The 23,863-nt window shown below is 39.7% G+C and overlaps 1 protein-coding gene and 1 long non-coding RNA gene across 2 annotated transcripts; both read left to right on the top strand.

The window, feature by feature from the left end:
* The first annotated feature begins 4,794 nt into the window (after window positions 1–4,794).
* LOC311081703 lies at window positions 4,795–8,849 on the top strand. Its single transcript, XR_014605974.1, has 5 exons — window positions 4,795–4,832; window positions 5,065–5,092; window positions 5,247–5,492; window positions 5,896–6,057; window positions 8,621–8,849. It is a non-coding gene; the product is annotated as an uncharacterized lncRNA (long non-coding RNA).
* Window positions 8,850–8,898: 49 nt separating this feature from the next.
* LOC311081849 (uncharacterized protein) lies at window positions 8,899–12,340 on the top strand. The gene is made up of 2 exons (XM_084112554.1): window positions 8,899–9,490; window positions 10,971–12,340. The coding sequence occupies exons 1-2, from the start codon at window positions 9,285–9,287 to the stop codon at window positions 11,866–11,868; spliced, it is 1,104 nt and encodes a 367-aa protein (XP_083968680.1). The 5' UTR covers window positions 8,899–9,284; the 3' UTR covers window positions 11,869–12,340.
* Window positions 12,341–23,863: the final 11,523 nt, after the last annotated feature.

Here is a 23,863-nt window from a genome sequence, read left to right as displayed (position 1 = left end):
TGTGTTTGATCACGTTCCCAATGTGCATACTATCCATCCTAAATAGTATGTGACATTAGTAAATGTCAATACTATTTAGGGTGGATAGTATGCATTTTGGGACGCAGGGGTAGTAGTCTTTGACAAAAAATTTGATTTTTCTCATCTTTTTTGTTTAAAATGTTGCCTTTATTTATGAAACTTACCAACATTCAAGTGTTGATAAAAAAGGATGCATGAAGCTAATAAAATGTTTTTAAAATTAAAGTACAGTTAAAGGTATTTTTCAAGTATAAAAAATAACATTTGAACATAGTAGTATAGGCCTACTGCAAGTGCAAAAATTATATATAAATAGTAAACTATAAGTATGATGTTAAGTTCACTTAAAGAAAACTTGTAGTATAAAACTACTAAACTAGTAGTTTACTGAGAGTATACTTCAAAGTTGCTACAAGTATTAAAATAGTAAACTACTAGTATACCCATAAGTTCACTTGCAGTACAAATGAGAAACGTAATTATGAACTTGTCATGATGTTAGAACGAGGAAGCAATAGCAGGTGCAATAAACTCTTTATTGGTAGGTCAGATGAAACATACAAGGCAAACAAACACTGGCGGGTGACGCAGGGACCTCGATGGTCAAACACGGGTGAGTCTGGGCTGGTGCTGAGTGACGTGATGGTGATGGTGAATTCCGGCGTGAACGATGAACAGACCCATACAAAAATGTAATATATGGCCATATATGTACTTATATTTTAAATAGCATGACATATATCTATACATATATTTGACTTATATGAGAACACAATATATGCCTGCAACATATATCTATACATATATTTGACTTATCTGAGAACACAATATATGACTGCAACATATATCTCTACATATATTTGACTTATCTGAGAACACAATATATGACTGCAACATATATCTATACATATATTTGACTTATCTGAGAACACAATATATGACTGCAACATATATCTCTACATATATTTGACTTATCTGAGAACACAATATATGCCTGCAACATATATCTCTACATATATTTGACTTATCTGAGAACACAATATATGACTGCAACATATATCTCTACATATATTTGACTTATCTGAGAACACAATATATGACTGCAACATATATCTCTACATATATTTGACTTATCTGAGAACACAATATATGCCTGCAACATATATCTCTACATATATTTGACTTATCTGAGAACACAATATATGCCTGCAACATATATCTCTACATATATTTGACTTATCTGAGAACACAATATATGACTGCAACATATATCTATACATATATTTGACTTATCTGAGAACACAATATATGACTGCAACATATATCTCTACATATATTTGACTTATCTGAGAACACAATATATGACTGCAACATATATCTATACATATATTTGACTTATCTGAGAACACAATATATGACTGCAACATATATCTCTACATATATTTGACTTATCTGAGAACACAATATATGCCTGCAACATATATCTCTACATATATTTGACTTATCTGAGAACACAATATATGACTGCAACATATATCTCTACATATATTTGACTTATCTGAGAACACAATATATGACTGCAACATATATCTCTACATATATTTGACTTATCTGAGAACACAATATATGCCTGCAACATATATCTCTACATATATTTGACTTATCTGAGAACACAATATATGCCTGCAACATATATCTATACATATATTTGACTTATCTGAGAACACAATATATGACTGCAACATATATCTATACATATATTTGACTTATCTGAGAACACAATATATGCCTGCAACATATATCTATACATATATTTGACTTATCTGAGAACACAATATATGACTGCAACATATATCTATACATATATTTGACTTATCTGAGAACACAATATATGACTGCAACATATATCTATACATATATTTGACTTATCTGAGAACACAATATATGACTGCAACATATATCTATACATATATTTGACTTATCTGAGAACACAATATATGACTGCAACATATATCTCTACATATATTTGACTTATCTGAGAACACAATATATGACTGCAACATATATCTATACATATATTTGACTTATCTGAGAACACAATATATGACTGCAACATATATCTATACATATATTTGACTTATCTGAGAACACAATATATGACTGCAACATATATCTATACATATATTTGACTTATCTGAGAACACAATATATGCCTGCAACATATATCTATACATATATTTGACTTATCTGAGAACACAATATATGACTGCAACATATATCTATACATATATTTGACTTATCTGAGAACACAATATATGACTGCAACATATATCTATACATATATTTGACTTATCTGAGAACACAATATATGACTGCAACATATATCTATACATATATTTGACTTATCTGAGAACACAATATATGCCTGCAACATATATCTATACATATATTTGACTTATCTGAGAACACAATATATGCCTGCAACATATATCTATACATATATTTGACTTATCTGAGAACACAATATATGACTGCAACATATATCTATACATATATTTGACTTATCTGAGAACACAATATATGACTGCAACATATATCTATACATATATTTGACTTATCTGAGAACACAATATATGACTGCAACATATATCTATACATATATTTGACTTATCTGAGAACACAATATATGCCTGCAACATATATGAACATTTATGTGTCCAAACATGTGAAGAAAATATTTGAGTTCATCCATATATGATACCATATATCTGCATATATTACAGTATAGTATTGGTTTCTCGCATATATGGACAACATTAATTATAAATATGTGACATACATATTTGTTTTCAACATATTTAATAAATGTATGTAAACATACACTGTAACCCTTTACTGTAAATTTACAACGAATTTCTTACAGAATTGTACTGTATTTCCATAATACAGTATTAAGCTGTATCTTTTACAGAACAGCTGTAAATATACAGCACATTTCTGTTTTCGTCCTAATAAATTCGTTACCATCATACTGACTGAAAAGGCATTGCATTGTGGGATTGATTTCTTTCGCGCTCAATTCAGTTCAAATGTGACGCGTCATGCGAGCAGATAGTAACGTTAGGCAGCTACAACAGGCAAACTCGTTTTGTCAGCGGGATTCAACTGAACAAATAATCATTCCTGTTATCAAGATAAACAATGTCTGCGAATCTGTGAGCAATTTAAAAGCTTTTTTGAGGTTCGGTTCAGTTTCGTGTTTCAAACATTAGTTGCCTGTGACGCAGCAGAAAATGGACGACGTTAACGGTAGCAGCTACCTGAAGACGGATGGAAGAATTTGTCATTGAATAATCTAACCTGCGCTAAGTGGGATTTAGAGTTTGACAGGGTACCCGCGGGGTCTTAAAAGCATTGAAAAAGTCTTAAATTTGATAATCTCAAATTAAGGCCTTAAAAGCCTTGAATTTGGTATACAAAGTCTTGGATTTCGTTACAAAGGTCTTAATTTTTTTTGTCTTTTCTATGATTAAGTTCATACCGTAACAAAATTAACTGTTACTAATGTAGACTAATTAAAAATTAGTCGCGTAACGTTGATTGCACCTCGCGCTCCACGTCATAGCAGAACGCGCGAAAGCGTGCGCATCCGTTACGATGGTTACTAATCAGAGCTTTTCTGTTAAAAGAACATGTTTTCTACCCCGTCTTTTCAGTAGTATCTGGCCACAACCATCCACGCGCGCTCTCTCTACATTGTTGAAGAAGCGCGGATGATCTGAAAACACAGACAAGCTGGAGTTCAGCGATCTTCATTTGAGAAGATCTGTCACGAGCCGCTTGCGCTGTTTGTGCGACTAAATCTGCGATCAAAATGCAGGCTGATATACAGCAGTTTTTAATGTTGATCATTATGCGAGCAAGAATGCAATGAGTTACTGCCACCTACTGGCGATTTTAATATAATATTTTTATTAATATTAAACGTTTTTTAACATTGCATATTTATTGAACATTGTTTTATTTAAAGCATTATTTATTTTTTAAAGGTATTATAAAAGTGAAAAATGAAATGGAAAAATCGATTAAATGGGGCAAATATTGTCCCTTAATGGAAAGATGTGACTGCAGTCTAAGTGGAAGAGGCACTCTAAAAAATTGGAGAACTAAGGAAAAGGGATATGTAGAATTGCACAAGTGCTACTGCTAAAGAGTGCAATGTCAATACAGCCTGTTAGCTTAATTTTAATTTCTCATAAGCTTAATCGAATTGGCCTAGAGAGAATAATTGACATTTTCTGTCTAAAGACTACATATAAAATAGCTACCAAAATTAAAGTAACTGCAGTTTGACTAAAAGTAATGACTAAAAGTTGACAAAAAATGCAAACACATTTCGTCAACTAAAACTATGAAAGGCAGAATGACTCAAATGTGACTAAGACCAATAAGCATTTTCGTCTGAAGATGAAGAGTAAGACTAAATCAAAAATGGCTGCCAAAATTAACATTGGCCTACACACGTGCACGCTACAACGCTGTTGCGTATGTATTAAATATGAATGATAATTTAAATAAAATGTTTTATTTAATTCAAGTAGTCTACTTGTACATAATTATGTTTTAGGGTTTAAAATGTATACAGATTTGACATTTTCCCCTCATACTTCTGTCGGAATTGGTACGAAGTTGGCATTGAATTTCATTTGAAATGGTATTAAAAAGGTCTTAAAAAGCCTTGAATTTAAGTTGGAGGATCCTGGGGGTACCCTGGTTTGAGAAGATGGAGAATTGTTCAACTGAGTGATACGGTAAGCCAATATATAAGTTTTTTTTTTTTTTTGCGTTCGCATTTCTACATTGTTTTCACGTATTTGGTTTGATTTTGCGAACGCGGTTTACTACCGTGGCCGCGCAAGCAATTCACTGACTCTGTTCCACCTGTTTACCAAGTAACGTTAACTTCGACATTTCATATAATAGGCAACCTTTACCATGCTATTTGCATGACGTGCATTTGATATATTTTTTTTTTCGTTTTAGGCTTTGTAATCTGATGGCCATTGTTAATGTAAGTGCTTTTAAGTAGTGTTACAGTTATAGTCTATGTGGTAAAAAAAAAATGCTGTCAAATTCTGTCAGTTCTGTGATCGTGCTTTTGAATCGTTGTCAGAATTTTGCTAGCACATGAAAATCCATGTTCCTAATGCTGTTTTCAAATGTAGTAGGCCTATTCCTGATTGCCATCCCATGGTCCTACAACTACTCCCTAATTCAAAGAAGTTAGACGGTGTTATCCTTCAAGCAGATAAGTAGAGATTATTCAGCAAATCTCATTAATTTGTAATATGTTTTATGTTTTGGTTCTGTTGATCAAGGTTGTGCTGTCCTTTTTAAAAATTGTTTCAGGAATTTGCATCGCTGATGTCCAGCAATCTACATTTGCCAGAAAGTCCACGACTTATTTCCTGGTATGTAAACATTAAAGGGGTAGCCTAGATGAAACCTAAAATGAAAAGCCATCATTTACTCACCCCACTGCAAAATATGTTTTTCTTAATTAGTGTTTTTATTTTGTTTCCAGTCCAGATATCTACAATTCTCACATGAAGAAGCATTTAATAGACACGTAAAAATTGTCTTGTTTTCTGAAAGAATAAGTCAAAATTAAGTGAGTTTATGCTTAAAACAAACAAAATTATATGCCAGTGCATTTTAGCATTCTAACCAATTTTAATTTTTAGTTGAAAAATTTAATTCATAGAACTATGAATAGACAACTACATCGAACCACAGTGGAACCCACAGTAGTTATTTTAATTATTAATATTATTTATTTATTCTTTTTTTTTATTTTTTTTTATTCCATTACAGGTCAATCTCTAAGCAACCAGTGCTGGATATTAAGTTTGGAAGGTCAAGGTGTGTGTGAAGGATCACAGCCTCTTCATCACTGGCCTGGCAGCGCTGTTTGCCGCCTCCTATAACTTCAGCTTGCAGTACCAGGAAGAGGCAGCACCTTGAGTTTGTTCAGAGGTTAGTCATTGGCATATTTGCCATATATATATATATATATATATATATATATATATATATACATATATACATATATATATATATATATATATACATATATATATATATATATATATATATATATACATATATATATATATATATATATATATATATATATATATATATATATTAGACTGAATTGTGTCACTAACCTTGACTTGACAGTATTTATTATGTTGACTACTGGTATGAACAATATGGCCCTGGTTTTCATACAGGGCTTAGCTTAAGCCAGGTCTAGGCCTTAATAAAATTAGGGTATTTAAGCAGCTTTTATAATAATGTATCATTAAAAAAAAACAAAAACATTACTGGTGTGCATCTTGAGATAAAACAGTGGCAGTCATATATTTTAAGATATGTCAGTGCAAGTTGTTTTCAGTTGAAGGATTAGTGAAAATTCTGTCATTAATTACTCACCCTCATGTCGTTCCAAACCTGTAAGACCTTCGTTCATCTTCAGAACACAAATGAAATATTTTTGATGAAATCTGAGAGGTTTCTGAACCACCCATAGACAGCAATGTCTTTGCAACTTTTAAGGCCCAGAAAGCTAGTAAAAACATTGTTTAAATAATCCATGTAACTAGTGCAACCTTAAAGGAGAACTCCGGTCAATTTTAACATTGAGCTCATTTTTTTGTCAATTTGGAGTGCTGTCAGTACAGAGAACAACGACAAAAATCGGTGTTGCCTACACCGTGTTATCCTCTTTTTAAAATTTGCACCCTGTTGACTTCAAGTTTTAAACCTGCTTTTAGCCTCTTAACATCCTTGATGCGTCATTACAAGTGCCCAGCCATGTGAGTGATTCCTTCAGAGTGAACACGGGTGAATCTGACTGCAGTAGATGTGAAAGATATCTTGTTGAAACATCTACAAATGTCCGTATATAGGTGAAAATGCCCCTTGAAATCAATTTAAGGTGGCAAATATTACCCCTTAATAAAAAATGTTAATTTCTGTCACTGCTGTAAACTGACCACTGCATAGAATATGAAAAATATGAATATCTTTGTCAGTCAGCTGTCAACAGGCCTGAACAAGCCATGGCACCAAGCACAGAAACACAATCAGTAAAATGTTATCTAATTATTATCAAGAAAACTTTGAAAATATCGATCGAGACATATTTTGTCAATATTGCACACCCCTAATGCATGGTATTAATTTTGATTTCTTCGGGTCTTAAAAAGGTCTTAAAAAGCCTTAAATTTGACTTTAAAAAATGTGCAGAAACCCTGCTTCATAATATTTAGGTTGAACCACTGTAGCTATATATTTACCAATGTTTTTACTAGGGATGTCCCGATCAGGTTTTTTTGCCCTCGAGTCCGAGTCTGAGTCATTTGATTTTGAGTATCTGCCGATACCGAGTCCCGATCCGATACTTCTATAATACATAAAAAAAGAATAAAGAAGAGCGAAAAAACAGATCCAGGATGTTCCTTATTTTTTATTTAATTCACCTTATTTTAACATTCAACAACTCTGTTAACAAACAGCACTTCTGTGAGGTAGCTTGAACAATCAAGTAATAAATAACATAAATTCTTCACTTTTGGACTTAAGTGCAACAGTAAATATAAAAAAGTCTAATATATAAACAAATAGCAACTCAACTTAAAATACCCAGCAGGCATGTAAACAAATAAAAAATAAAAGTGCCACAGTGTTTGCAAAGCCAGTAATGTGCTTTTAGGAACTGCACTCCTAACTCTTACGCCGGTTTCACACTGCACTGTTAGCAGAGCGTGCAGCGCGTATTTTTAGTCTAGTCTTTACAGCATTCACACCGCGCGCAGAGGTGGCGCGGCAGTGCGTATAGCAGAGCAGAGCAGTAGTGCCGCGATCGTTTCGGCGCCGAGTCTAATTTTGCTGCGCCGCTTTTGCTGAATTAAAGTGACAATACATTGATCATGGCCAAAATACACCGCAGTTTTATCCAAAAAGTGCATTGATGATATCTATTGTTTTAAACAGTCAATCAACTGACCAACAGCAATGTAAAAAATAAATAAAAAATGTCCAAAAACAAACTTGTTGCCATACCAATAAAAACAAAGATGAACCAAAAGTTATATAAATGAAATTATTAATAAAATAAGCTTCTTGACAAGTCTTTTCTCTTAAATGTATTTGAAAAAGAAAAAAAGCAATGCCAACTTATCCATTATAGAGTACTCTGTCTGTACACAACCCGCGGTTCAGCCGCGCGTGACAAACACTGCCAGTGTGAAAGCAAAATGCTCGTGTCCTGCTCCTGCTCACCATACGCACTGCTCCTGCGCTGCTTATGCTCTGCTAACGCGTGCAGTGTGAAACCGGCGTAACTCTGTGCCACCACATAACTATAGATGTGTTAAAAAATAATGAGAATATATATACATAATCCGAGTCCTGATCGGGAGGTAACGTCCGATTCCGATCGAGTCTGAAAACACGTGATCGGGCCCGATTTCCGATCACGTGATCGGATCGGGACATCCCTGGTTTTTACCACTTTTCTGGGCTTTGACAGTTGCAATGATATTGATATCAATGGAAGGACAAAACTATCAGATTTCATCAAAAATATCTTCATTTGTGTCCCGAAGATGAACAAAAGTCTTGAGGGTGAGTAATAATGACAGAATTTAAATTTTTGGGTGCAAACATGCATTTTAGTCTGGTAAATCATGTTGTCATATATGCAATAAACATTGCAAGGCTTGCAATTAAGTTAAATTATTTCTGTCACAAAGGTTTGGGCTGGATTCTGGCAGTGTGTGCTCTATATAAACGGAGAGTCTAACGCCGGTTTCACACTGCACGCATTAGCAGAGCGTAAGCAGCGCAGGAGCAGTGCGAATGGTGAGCAGGAGCAGGACCCGCGCGTTTTGCTTTCACACTGGCAGCGTTTGACACGCGAAACTGAACCGCGGCGTGTGTAGCTACAGACAGAGTAACCTACTGTATAATGGGTAAGTTGGCATTGCTTTATTTCGTTTTCAAATATATTTAAGAAAATACTTGTCAAGAAGCTTATTTTATTAATTGATATATTATAGCGTAACTTTTGGTTCATCTTTGTTTTTGTTGACTTTGTTTACCGTGTAGTGCGAGTTGTTGATAGAAGGAAGGCCATTGCGTTGTATTTGCTATTAAGAAGACTACGGAAAAGACGCAGACTTTGGGTTCACTCCATGAACCGACGAAGGAGAGAATATGGTGCATATTACCATCTTGTCGCTGAACTCCGCCTTGACCGTGACCGCCACCTAAACTACTTCAGGATGAATGCAGAGCAAATGGATCACATTCTTTCCCTGATTGGAGGCCAACTAACAAGGCAAACAACAAACTACAGGCAGTCTATTGAACCCAAGCAGCGACTTGCAGTTACACTGAGGTAAATATTAGGCCATTGTATTTATTTTTAAATATTAATGAATAAATGTAGCCTATTTTGCTTCAATTAAGTTAAAATATGTATTGCACTAGTTTCATGCTTCAAATAAATAACTTTGACTTGGGTAAATCAACTAAAAAAAGGTTTATTAAGTATATTGAACTAATATCTCAACAAAGTCATGCATAAAATTATTATGAACATTGGCTACATGCTTAACAACATGAACAATACAAAAAATAATAATTGAAACTGCTAAACTATTTACAACCAATGGTTGGATTAAGTGAAAAAAAAAAAAAAACTTTTGGATTGCTAAACTGTAGTACTACAGTCGATGGTAAGTGCTGGAATGTTGTTCAGGCATGGTGGACATTGGCGAAGGAGTGACTTGGTGGGGGTGATGGTGGGTTTGTTCCTCATGGTAGGTGGGTGTGGGGTGAATAGGCTGAAATCCAGATTGTGGGTGCTGGCTTCCTCTGCTAGGGAACACTGTGTGTGATGCTGTCGCTTGTTGCCTCTGAACCTCATCTTCTAACTCCAGGTCAGCCAGGTAGGTCATTATGTGTATTTGTGCCCTGGAACGGTTTCTGGGAAGCAACCGATTCAGTTTCGGAATTAAACTGAGGGCAAAATAATACATTTCATCCTCCTGTGTGGGGACATTTGGTGGTACAGGTGTAGTGGGTTGTGTTATTATGTCCAATAACTGTTGCTCTGTTGTATTTGGGGAAACCGTTCTTCTCCGCTTCTGTCTGTATTGTTGAAGGGTGGGGGTAGGGGTGTCAGCTCTGTGAGTTGTTATTTGTGGTGTGGAGGTGCTAGGCAGTGGTGTGGGGGTAACCGATCTTTCGTCTGCCAGTAAGGGTGCTGCAGGCCTCTGTATGGCAGGAAGGGGACTGAAAGGTGTAGTGAGTTCTGAAAATTCTGGCTCCACTTCCTCCTCTGCAACGGTCATGTCCAGAGGTTCCAGCTCACTCTGTAAAGTGTGTCTGGAACTGCAATTAAATTAATTAATATATTATATAAATATATGGCCCCAACACACAAGTATTGTTGTACATTACACACAATTAATAATATTCTCATAATATACTCATGCTCAGTGAAATACTATTTAGTACTAATTGTCTATAAAAGAAAATAAGACACTAAATAGCAAGGTAAAACATAAGGTCAACAACAATGGCATACTAACCTTCTAGGCTGCATGTGTGGCAACAGAAATGACATTACTCTGTCATACTTCCATTCCCTGACTGTGCCACCTGCAGAACCACTGGGCACAACTTTTTTTTGCTTTTTGTTTCTGACAAAAGCATCTCTTAGCAACTTCCATCTTCGCCTGCATTCACTCACTGTAAAATACATTAAAATATGTATTACATATGTAAATGTAGCCATAAATAAATAAATAAATAAATAAATATAAATAATGCAGAAACAATAAAACAATGTTATATTTGTTTGGTTTTAACAGATTTCTGGGAACTGGAGAGAGCTTCACCAGCCTGGCCTTCCAGTACCGTCTAGGCATAAGCACTGTTGCTGAGTCTGTCCACATGACCTGTCAAGCAATTGAGCAGCAGATGATGGCATCACAGTTCCCTAGACCAACAGAGGACATGTGGAGAGCCATAGCGTCCACGTTTTGGGAAAAATGGAACTTCCCAAACTGCCTGGGTGCTATTGATGGGAAACATGTTACCATTGTGTCACCTGCACATTCTGGTAGCTTGTTTTTTAATTACAAGAAGACTTTTTCTATAGTTCTTCTAGCACTAGCAGATGCAGACTACAGGTTTACGTTTGTCCAGGTCGGAGACTTCGGCAGAACAAGCGATGGTGGAGTGTTTAGTAGCTCTGCTCTTGGAAGAGCCATGGAGGCCAAAGGTTTGTCTGTCCCTGCAGACTTCCCTTTACCAGGATCTGGTGTACAGGGCCCAATGCCATACACCATGGTGGGTGATTCTGCATTCCCACTAAAAACATATTTGATGAGACCTTTTCCAGGGAACAGAATCCCACGATGGAGACAAATGTTCAATTACAGACTGTCACGGGCAAGGATGGTGGTGGAATGTGCTTTTGGCATTCTGTCATCCAGGTGGAGGGTACTCCATACAAGGATTAATGTGAAGCCAGAGAATGCAGACTCTATAGTCACTGCAGCCTGCATCCTTCACAACTACCTGACAAACCCATCAGAAAATCAGAGGTGGGTGGAAGAGGCAGAAGAAAGGGGGGAAGTCCTACCACCTGTTAGAAACATGGGTGGAAATAGGGGATGCAGAGAAGCTTACGATGTGCGTGAAAAGCTTTGCACATTTTTCTGCTCAATTGAGGGTAGAGTGTCCTGGCAAGACAACATGGTCTAGGGTTTAAGACAAAAAATTCATCACTGTAAAAATTCTAGATATTCTAGATATTGAAGATATATAAGTTATATCTAGATATATAAGTTAATAGCCTAACTTACTGCTCAACTTGAAAACTGCAGTTACTTGAATTAATTTCTGCTTCTCTTGTTTATGTGTGCTTACTGTGTGCAAATTGTAAATAAATGCTTCATTTAATAAATTTGTTGTTTCTTGGAGAAAGTTTTTTTCATTTAAACTTGTCAAAAAATATTAAAAACTTACCATCTGCACCAAGAGCCACTGCAACTTCCTCCCATGCCTTTTCCTTTGCCTGTGAGTCTTTATAAAGTATGTTTCTTGGATCATAAATAATTGAAAGTTTCTCAACCTCCACAATGAGACGAGTGTCGTCCATTGTTATATTTTCAGGTGCACTCGACCACACCTGTGACACCATGTGCTTTTATTTGATTGTCAGCATGACATCCTTATGGCAATGTGTGTGTGTGTATATATATATATATATATATATGTATGTATGTATATGTATATGTGTGTGTGTGTGTATATATATATATATATATATATACACACATATATATATGTGTGTGTGTATATACATAAATATATTAAATTAATATGTAAACTGGCAGTAGGCTATACATCGATTAAACTTGTTTTTGTAGATTGGCCAACAATTTTGTTTTGGACATTTATTTTTAAATTGATGAAGGTAATTTGATTGACCGTTTAAAACACAAGAGATCTCATCAATGTCCTTTTTGGGTGAAACTGCTGTGTGTTTTGGCCATGAAAATTGCATGGTCACTTTAATTCAGCGTAAGCGGCGCGTTAAAAATAGACCAGACGCCGAAACTATCGCGGCACTGCTGTTCCTGCTCTGCTCCTGCTACGCGCTGCCGCGCCGCTTCTGCGTGCGATGTGAATGCACTCATTGAATAACATGGACGCCGAAAAAAATACGTGCTGCTCACGCGCCGCTGACACTTGCGGTGTGAAACCGCCGTAATAGTGCTGTAGCGGTGCGTCGATGACGTCGACGCCAAAATTACGTCGACGTCATATTTTTTGCGTCGACGCTTCTTTTTTTTATTTTTATTTATTTTTTTGTACCATTCCCGGAGGTACAGCTCGCCACACACACACTGCCCGCCGTGTTATTCTGTCATGTTTTCTCCCTTTCTTTCCAAACCGCGACAAACGCCAGTCTCCTTTCTCTGCAGAATGCGATAAATCCGCTCAACCAATCACAGCGCACCATTTCACGCATTGTAAACAGTAACGGCGGCGCTTTGAATACACCCGGCATCCTAGTTTTCCTTATCTACTTTGCACTTTTTGATCAACAAACAAACAAAAAAATTTATACATTTGACGGCATTGATGAACCTGTGGTGATTTCTGCCGTAGGGAAGAAACGTAAGCCATCGAAATCTAATCATTTACGTGAGGAGATTAAGAAGATGAGGCACGCGGGAGGAAGAGAAATGCCGACTGTTGCTTGTTCTCACACGACAGCGTCAAACTTATGTCGAATGCTGACACGTGAACCCCAGTGGATCTTTTTAAAAACTTTAAATTCTTGTACTCAAAGTCAACGAAAACCGAGCAGGACCAAGCCATTTTACAGCTGATCGCCGTCAAAAAAGTTCAGAAGGTATTTCTTAGCGATGGCTGATTGAATGTAGCCTATGTTTAGTCCAGTACGTGTCTGTATAAGATTAGTATTGACCGAGTTCAGAGGCTGTCATGTGGATCAACTTACTTTGTTGTGTATTTTCAACAGTTTCAATATGAAAAATAACTTTTATATTGATTCAATGGATTAATTGCATTTAAAAAAAAAAATGTGTCATGAATTTATTGCATTTTTGGGAAAAAATAATCTGTTTTTATAATAAATCTTTGAAAATCAAAATCTGGATTTGAATTATTTATGTTATTATAACCTAAAGATGCTATGTGAAAGTTTGAAACAGAAAATAGTGGTTTTCATCTTGCCACTTTCTTGGTAAAGAAAACACATTTTTTACTCAAATTAATCAAAATGGATTTATCACGTTTATACTATATTATTCAGAAGTAAACATTGTAGCTGACAGTGTGTTTATGTCAGAATGTTTATTTTTTTTAAACCACAACCTTCTAAGTGCTTCTTTTACTGATATATTTAACAATATCTTTTGCATTTCTCATCCAAACAACGTCAAACTTGGCACTGCACTTACTCGTGCCCAGACAGCTGTCGAGTTTGAAATCCATCGGAGTAACGGTTCGAGAGATATGCGAATAACAGACAGGATAATTAATTCAAATTAGTCGTTAGATTAGTCGACTAATCGATAAAATAATCGCCCGACTAATCGTTTAATAAATAATCATTTACCCCAGCCCTAGAGTCTAAAGACTGCCTTTCCACTGATACTCTGATGGCACCGGATGAGGGGATGATATTGTTAATGAGCTGGGTGATGAGTAGACAAAAGTTGTAGAATAAAACTTTAAATCTGGCAACCCCACTTCCAAAAATTTAGTTAGTTGACAGTGTGCATGTAAACAGACACATTGAGTTGATGTATTTTACCAGGGCAGAAAAAATATCAGTTATTGATCAAAACATCCAACATTGCATTTTTTTTTTTTTCACAATATCCAACATTGCATTTTTTTTTTTTTTTTTTTTCATGTTCAGTTTTAGACAGCTTTTGTGCTGTCTCTCTTTGTCAAAATATATACACTCAGTTAATAATATTTAATTGTTGTTTTTTTCTGCCTTTCAATCCTGAACGTGGATCAAAAACAAAGAAAGGACAAGTAACTTCAAAGAAAACTGGCCAGGTTGTGCAAAACAAGAACACCACTGTAAGCCTACAGGTGTCCTCACTTCTGCGAAACTTCTGCGAGACTTTGAATGGGATTTCGTTTGCACTTTTATGGACTTCAAAAAAGAAACAGCATTTCACTGTCGTTATAAAGCTTGGAAGAGCCAGGACATTTTTTAATAGAACTCTGATTGTATTCGTCTGAAAGAATAATGTCATATACACCTAGGATGACTTGAGGGTGAGTAAATCATGTGCTAATTTAAATTTTTGGGTGAACTATTCCTTTAATTAAGTGCTAACTGTTACCTGTTTGTTGTTAAGTGTTAAAATTGCATTTTATGTTGAAAAAGTAATTCAGCCAACATGTTCACAGAAGGCAATTTAACTAAATAAATGTTTTAAAACCCAGAAAATGTTTTCTTTTTCCTAGTGTGACTACTCTTATGAAACCTTAAAGTATAATATTTTAATTATGTAATAATAAAAGCAGTATTCCCTGTAAAAATACAATTTATTGCTGTCGACAAGTTTAATAATGTAAAATGTGGTATATACTGTATTTGGTAATTACAGTGGAGTACTGTAAATGCTGTTTACTGTAGTAGTGTTGTAAAAATACAGTATGTGGATAGCAACCCAGCTGCCAGTATTTAACTGTAAATTTACAGTGAAAAGTTTTACAGTGTACATGCATGTGATACTGATGCATTTTTAAAGCTGTGGCATATGGTTATGGTACTTTGTGGAATGTATTTGTCAAAAATGAGAAAACACTGCATTATTGTATTAAAATACTATATTTGGTATTCACACAATAGACAAAATCTCCAACTATAGGCATTTAATTTCAAGGCATTCAGATATAAGATTTGTATCCCTAATATATGTGAAAGTATGTACTATAGAAATAAGTACATATATGCATGTATAAATATATGCGTCATATATGCGTGTATAAATATATGCGTCATATATGCGTGTATACATATATGCGCCATATATGCGTGTATACATATATGCGCCATATATGCGTGTATACATATATGCGTCATATATGCGTGTATACATATATGTGTGGCAATGCTGAAGGAAGGGGGGAGGGGAAATCAACGTTATAAGTACGTTTGAACAAATACAATCCGACTACGCCACCCCGTAAAGAAACGGGGAAATGACCAAAATAAGGGACACAGGTTCGTAGGCTGAAATAATCCGAGAGAGGCGTGTGAACAATGTACAAAAAGACTTTATTCAAATCATCATAAATAGTTAAAAATGTTCCATGATAATCAATGTCTGGTCACCATCAAGCACTGTCGCAATCAGATACTCTGTGTACTGGACAAAAATAAAGATGTCAATTGGAAAATAGTCACAACAAAAAAATAAACAAAAGACATAAAAGACACAGGCTTTCCAGTGGCTGGGGCAGGCTAGATGGAGTGAAGACCCTATCTGTGGATTTGTGTAACACGCACACACACACACGCACACACAGTGAGAGGTGAATCCAAGCAGCACTGCACTCCACACAACTGCACCACCACCTGTAGTACTCCAAACTAGCTAGCTAGCCTCCCAGCCTCGAGCCAGCAGTGCCTAGAATACACCAAAGCAAACAAAACAAATTAAGTTCAATAATACAGTGGAAATATTTCCATCAAAGTAAACACAAACATTTATAAAGAAACACTATTACAATAACAAGCTTAAACTATTGCAAATATACAAAACAAAATACTAGTAAACAACGACATAAACACAAAAATGAAATGAATGCAACAGTTCGAATGATCACTGAAGCAGGTCCCAGAATCAGAGTTCCCTGAGCGTAAACACTTAACAGGGCACGAACGATGACATTAATAATGCCCTAGATGTAAACCAGCCCCAAAAACAGCAGGAAAGGAAAAACAGCAGCACATCCTCCTTTAACAACGGATATAAACTTCCGCCTTCAAGAAACGCGATGGAAGAGACAGCTCAGCGCACTAAGAAGGAAGAATGCTTAATTAGATACTGGTCTTGTGAAAAAGAGGAAGCAGATTAAATCACACTTACCCCACGCAATTCCTCGTGCCACACGGGGTGTAAGGTCACTCACAGCTCATAATGAATTAACATGCAGGAAGACTTTTCACTGATTTCACGGCTAAGAGTTAAACAGATAATTAATCACCCGACGCCAAAATAACAGTAGGTAAAAAGAATCGCGCACATACCTAACATGCAGTGGACAGCCTATGACCCAACCAGGCATAAAACGCACTGAGAAAAGAGAAAGTCTACATTTAAAATCCACATGCTCACGTCTATTAGCCAAACAGCTACAAACCAAGAGAAACCACGTACCGTCTACACCAGCGCGCTCAGTATGGGCGGTCCCAGTCGTGACGCACACCAGGCGATCTAACTCCAGCCTTAAAATACCATCAGTGCCACCTCCAATAGGCTATGGTGGGTGACAATCATGTACCAATGAGCCAATGAAACTGAACTACGTCACCCACCTTGCCACAATCTACCCCCAGCTCTTGAATCGTCGCCCCGACGATTACTCCAATAGCCCTAATCCCAAGGTCTAAACAATGCGGATATAGAACCAGTTGAGGCCTCAACAGCCTCCAAACCTACCACCCTCCCTACAGCCCTAGGAAGATGGTTACGGTTAGAATGATGACCAGCAGTAGTTTGCCTAGTACGCCTCACTGCCCCATCCACATAAGATGGACCAAAGGGGCCAAGATCCGTCAAGGGTAATTGACTTACGGCGCCCTGCCCTGATGGTCCAGGAACCACAAGAGCCTCAACCTCCACATCCACCACAGGCTCCAGTGAACTAGAGCCCGCCAAAACGGGGCCCTGACTCCCTGACTCCATGGCAGCCGGAAAAGTCTCAGGTACCACCCTAAAAAGGTCAACTTCCTCCATTGAGGAAGGATCCTCCAATAGTGGTTCCTCGCCAACCGACGCCCTATTCTCTGGGGGCGGTGCCAAGGGCTCCCGCCCCACTCTGGCCTTTAACAGAGAGCGATGAACATGTCTCACCCTACTCACATCGTTGACCGGTGCAATGGTGTATACCGAGCCTCCTGTTCCAGGTGCTTTCAATACCTGATACACCACTGCACTCCAATGGTCCTGGATCTTGTGACGACCCTTTAGACCATAGTTACGGAGATAGACTAACTGGCCTTCACTCAGGGGTGCGTCCCGGACACGAGAGTCATGCATCTCCTTGCGGCGCTCTGCAGCTAGACGCAACTGTTCCCGGGCCCCTTCAAAGGCTACCTGCAGTCTCGTCTGATGCTCCAACACCCAACTGTTAACACTATCAGGACCCCTCCCCGGACCACGACCCAACAGAAAATCTACAGGTAATCGTGGTTCCTGTCCAAACATGAGAAAATAGGGAGACTCTCCAGTCACCTGATGGGGAGTAGTGTTATAACAGAAGAGTAGCTGGGGCAATGCAGAGACCCAATCATCCTTCTGTGACCTAGGCAGGGTACGCAGGAGATTGTGCAGTGTCCTGTTAAAGCGCTCACACTGCCCGTTGCCGGCAGGATGCCACGGGGTAGTGCGAGACTTCTCCACCTGGTATAAGCGACACAACTGCTGGATAAGGGAGGACTCAAAACTACGGCCTTGGTCTGAGTGGATGCGGGCAGGAACACCAAACTTACAAAACCACTCAGACACAAGTACCTGGGCTACGGTTTCAGCTCGCTGGTTCCGGGTAGGGACCGCCTGCGTAAATTTAGTAAAGACGTCAGTCATTACCAATACGTTCTCAATCCCTGAACGTGAGGGCTCAAGCAAGGTGAAATCGATGGCCAAGATCTGATTTGGCCTTTCTGCCAAGAGGTGACCCATAAAACTCTGAACTACAGGCTGGGTGTCCTTGGCAGCCTGGCATCTCTCACATTCACGGCACCACTGAGCTACATCAGCTGCAAGGCCTGGCCAATAACAGCGCTGTCGAACCAGCTCAGTGGTGCGGTCAATGCCCTGGTGCCCATGCCCTTGATGAACCTGGGCCAAGACCTCACGTCGCAGAGTAATTGGAAGAACCAACTGAAAACCCTCCTCACCTCCATCTGGGCGAAAGACACGGCGATGCAAAACACCCTCTCTATCCACCAGCCGATCCCATTGGCGGAGTAACACGAGGGCAGCTTTAGACAGCTGTCTCCGCTCTGCTGGGGAAGGGGGAACGCCTCGTCTCCAAAGCTTCAGAATCTGACCAATTACGGGGTCGGCTTGCTGACAAGCGCCCATATCGCCCTCAAAACCAGGCAACACAGAGACTACAGCTTGAGTTGCTTGTGGACGCGATTCTGCCACAAACACCTGCTTAACAGTGGCTGGCACTTCAGTTCCCAACAAGAGTGCATTCACCTCACACTGCCCAGAGGGGTCCTGTCTTGAAAGGGCATCCGCATTTTTGTTACTCCTACCCGACCGATACTTGATAGTAAAATCGAACGCTGCCAGCTGGGCAGCCCAGCGTTGCTCAGTAGCAGCAAGCTTAGCGGTCGACAGATGGCTAAGAGGATTATTATCAGTGTAAACGGTACACTTGTGCCCTAACAGATATTCGCGAAACTTTTCGGTCATGGCCCACTTGAGCGCCAAAAACTCCAATTTCATGGAGCTATAGTTAACCATGTTGCGCTCAGTGGGCCTAAGACTGCGGCTGGCATACGCAATAGGTCTTACTCTCCCATTCTGCTCCTGAGAGAGGACTGCTCCCAAACCACCATAACTAGCGTCCACCTCCAGGATAAAAGGTAGGGAGAAATCTGCGTATGCCAACACCGGTGCTGTTGTAAGCCTCACCTTTAATTCGTCGAAGCTCTGTTGGCACTGTTCCGACCAGACATCAGCAAAGCTCTTACCAGCCCGTACCCGGGGCCTGCCAGCAGTACACTCAGCCACCACACGGTGCAGGGGGGCTGCCAGTTTCGCGAATCCCTGGACGAAACGGCGGTAATAACTGGCGAACCCCAAGAATGAGCGCAGTTCCGAGGCCCCGGTAGGACACCGCCACTGTGATACGGCCTCCATCTTGCTGGAATCTGTAGATACACCCTGAGCCGAAATCACGTGACCAAGATACTTAACCTCTTTCTGGAAGAACGCGCATTTTGTCAATTTGGCCTTTAAACCCTCACGCTCCAAGCGACCCAACACAACCTCTAAACGCTCCAGATGTTGCGAAACAGAAGAGGAGAATACTACAATATCGTCTAGGTACAACAGTAACGAGCTGCCCTGTTGGTCTCCAAACATCCGTTCCATCAGACGCTGGAAGGTGCTTGGAGCATTACAGAGCCCAAAGGGCATACGGTTAAATTCAAATAGGCCAAATGGTGTACAAAATGCGGTCTTCGATCTGTCTTTTTCATTGACGGGGACCTGGTTATAACCACTAGCCAAATCCATGGTGGAAAACCATCCAGCCCCCGTCAAGAAATCTAGGGACTCCTCAATGCGCGGGAGGGGAAAAGCATCCTTTCTTGTTTTCGCATTTAGCTGGCGGTAGTCAACGCACATGCGTAGACTACCGTCCTTTTTCCTAACCAGCACAATGGGTGACGCATACGGGCTACAGCTTTCTCGGATCACGTTGGTTTCTAATAGCTGATTAATATGAGATTTCACGACCTCATACTCTGATGGCGGAATCCGCCTATACCTCTGACGAACGGGCACAGCATCCAACAGTGGTATCTCATGCGAAATCAAGTTGGTGCAACCCAGATCACCGTCATGAGCTGAGAACACAGATTGATATCGCTTCAGCAATGCCCTGACCTCACCCTGCTCTCCCTGAGACAGGACTGAAAGATCAACTGCATCAATGGGTTCTTGAACTGGTGCAACTGTCTCCGCAACCTGAGAACGCACTAAGACCCTCATCGGCTCTACCTCAGTTATCCCAGCTGGCAGACTTACCACTTGAACACTATTAAGTGTTCCCAATGTCGCACCTGCATACAACATTACATCTGCGGTCCCCACATTAACCATGGGCAAATAAACTGTACCCCGAACCACTCTAACCAGCGCAGGCGAGGCTAGGAGGCCAGCCGGCAATCCAGACACTGGAGGCTCAAACAACACTGTTCCATCCGCATATTGTTCAGAACAAGTGGCAGGCACTAGCTTCAGCATGCCACCTGGAATGCGACACAACTTACGACCCCGCAATTTAGCCCTACCAATACGCACCACAGAAGACTGGTCTCCCACTAGATGGCAATGTTGTAACGCCTGTAAAACAAATTTTGGGGCCTCCACGGAAGAGGGAAAATCAAATAAGCCGGGGCCATACTGTCCAAAGAGCTCCTGGTAGCATCGACTAAGGACATTCATTCCCAGTACTCCAGGAACTTGAGTACAGATGCCCCCAGGAGGATCCCTGACCACCAAGACCCCGCACTTAGAAATCAAACGGTTACACATCTCAATATCCAATTCCATGTAGCCAATGTAGGGAATTGACAAGCCGTTGGCTGCACGAAGTTGGAGCCAATGGCACGACTTTAAACGGTCTACGCCCCATGTTTGGAAATGAGTTTGGAAACAGCTTTCGGTAATGGTAGATACCATTGATCCTGTGTCCACTAAACAGGGCACTGGAACACTACCCATATGAACAAGAAGATGTGGGCATGACGACATCAAATGGGATAAAATAGTACTTGAGCCATTTTCTTCCCCAACCACGCCTTGGCTCTGCAACGCGGTGGGAATTAGTTTTCCGACGACCTAGTTGAGTCAGGCTGTCCACTAACCATTAGTGATGAAGCACTTGGAGGAAAACGGGTAAGTACGCGTTCTCCATCACACTCCCTAGCAAAGTGGCCCGGTTTCTGACATCTACGGCACACAATCTGATTACGACGAGGGGATTGACTACGGGGTTGAGGGGCCTGTAACCGGGCGATACTTTGAGTCAGTTTACTAATTTGTTCTTGCTGCAACCTCAACATTTCTTTAACTTCGCCCAATTCGGACTCCTGAGAAGACCTCACGGTGTTCTCACGAGGCTCACTCCGCACCCCATACTGGATACCATATGCAGAAGGGAGCGAATGACTACGACCCCTTGAAACCCCTAGCATGCCCTCCCGTTCCCACCGAAGTGCCTCACAACGTACGTCTAAAAGAGTCAGAGTAGGTTGACCTCGTACCAACTGTTTAAGTTCTTGCCGAAGGGAATTATCATTCACGTGCTCAATAAACTGATCACGCAACAAAACTTGAAAATTTGGCATGGCATAAGGCGACTTTTGCTTCACTCGCTCCAGGAGGCCGATCAGAGCGAGGGAAAACTCCAACAAAGACTCCCCCTCCTGCTGCCTCCTAGAGAAGAAAGCCTCCTGCAAAGATACATATGACCGTGAGCAACCATACAACTCCCTAAGCACCGAAATAATTTTTACCGGATCATTACGTTCGTCGTCGGAGCGGTAGCGAATCTCCTCCCTTGCTTCTCCCTCCAAATGGTCAAAGAGGAAGAATGCTTTATCAGATGCAGACATATAACGGGCCTGCATACAGGCCTGAGCCTCCTCAATCCACTCCTCAATATCAAGACTAGACCTGCCACTAAATTTTGGGCACCTTCGATCTCGTGGTACAAAAACGTACCTCTCTGGTGGGGCAGCGCCCTCATTACTTGACTGTGGAGTGGAAAGAGGGGGGCCAGACGCCATAGCCGACGGCCCACTAGGACCCGGATGAGCAGATGATTGCTCCTGCCGCAATCTGTCATTGTCTGCTCTCAACTGAGTTACGATTTCTCTTAATTCTCGCAACTCTTCCTCCATATTTAACTACAAATCTCACTTACCATAAGAGAAAAGTGCTCACTGGATATACGCTGCTGTTTTTCCTTCGTCTTAATGTTTTCACCACAAACTCAGTCCTAAGGGAAAAAAAACAAGCAACAAACAGTACACAGAGCAAACCATATACATGTACCCACGTCTCTCCCGAAAAAGAAAGCCAACCCTGCCGACTATACGCCAAATGTGGCAATGCTGAAGGAAGGGGGGAGGGGAAATCAACGTTATAAGTACGTTTGAACAAATACAATCCGACTACGCCACCCCGTAAAGAAACGGGGAAATGACCAAAATAAGGGACACAGGTTCGTAGGCTGAAATAATCCGAGAGAGGCGTGTGAACAATGTACAAAAAGACTTTATTCAAATCATCATAAATAGTTAAAAATGTTCCATGATAATCAATGTCTGGTCACCATCAAGCACTGTCGCAATCAGATACTCTGTGTACTGGACAAAAATAAAGATGTCAATTGGAAAATAGTCACAACAAAAAAATAAACAAAAGACATAAAAGACACAGGCTTTCCAGTGGCTGGGGCAGGCTAGATGGAGTGAAGACCCTATCTGTGGATTTGTGTAACACGCACACACACACACGCACACACAGTGAGAGGTGAATCCAAGCAGCACTGCACTCCACACAACTGCACCACCACCTGTAGTACTCCAAACTAGCTAGCTAGCCTCCCAGCCTCGAGCCAGCAGTGCCTAGAATACACCAAAGCAAACAAAACAAATTAAGTTCAATAATACAGTGGAAATATTTCCATCAAAGTAAACACAAACATTTATAAAGAAACACTATTACAATAACAAGCTTAAACTATTGCAAATATACAAAACAAAATACTAGTAAACAACGACATAAACACAAAAATGAAATGAATGCAACAGTTCGAATGATCACTGAAGCAGGTCCCAGAATCAGAGTTCCCTGAGCGTAAACACTTAACAGGGCACGAACGATGACATTAATAATGCCCTAGATGTAAACCAGCCCCAAAAACAGCAGGAAAGGAAAAACAGCAGCGCATCCTCCTTTAACAACGGATATAAACTTCCGCCTTCAAGAAACGCGATGGAAGAGACAGCTCAGCGCACTAAGAAGGAAGAATGCTTAATTAGATACTGGTCTTGTGAAAAAGAGGAAGCAGATTAAATCACACTTACCCCACGCAATTCCTCGTGCCACACGGGGTGTAAGGTCACTCACAGCTCATAATGAATTAACATGCAGGAAGACTTTTCACTGATTTCACGGCTAAGAGTTAAACAGATAATTAATCACCCGACGCCAAAATAACA

The sequence above is a fragment of the Abramis brama genome (assembly GCF_963993115.1).
Source record: "Abramis brama genome assembly, chromosome: 4".
Taxonomy (NCBI): Eukaryota; Metazoa; Chordata; class Actinopteri; order Cypriniformes; family Leuciscidae; genus Abramis; species Abramis brama.
Note: the sequence above shows the minus strand (reverse complement) of the source record. Positions and strands in the feature narration are given on the sequence as shown.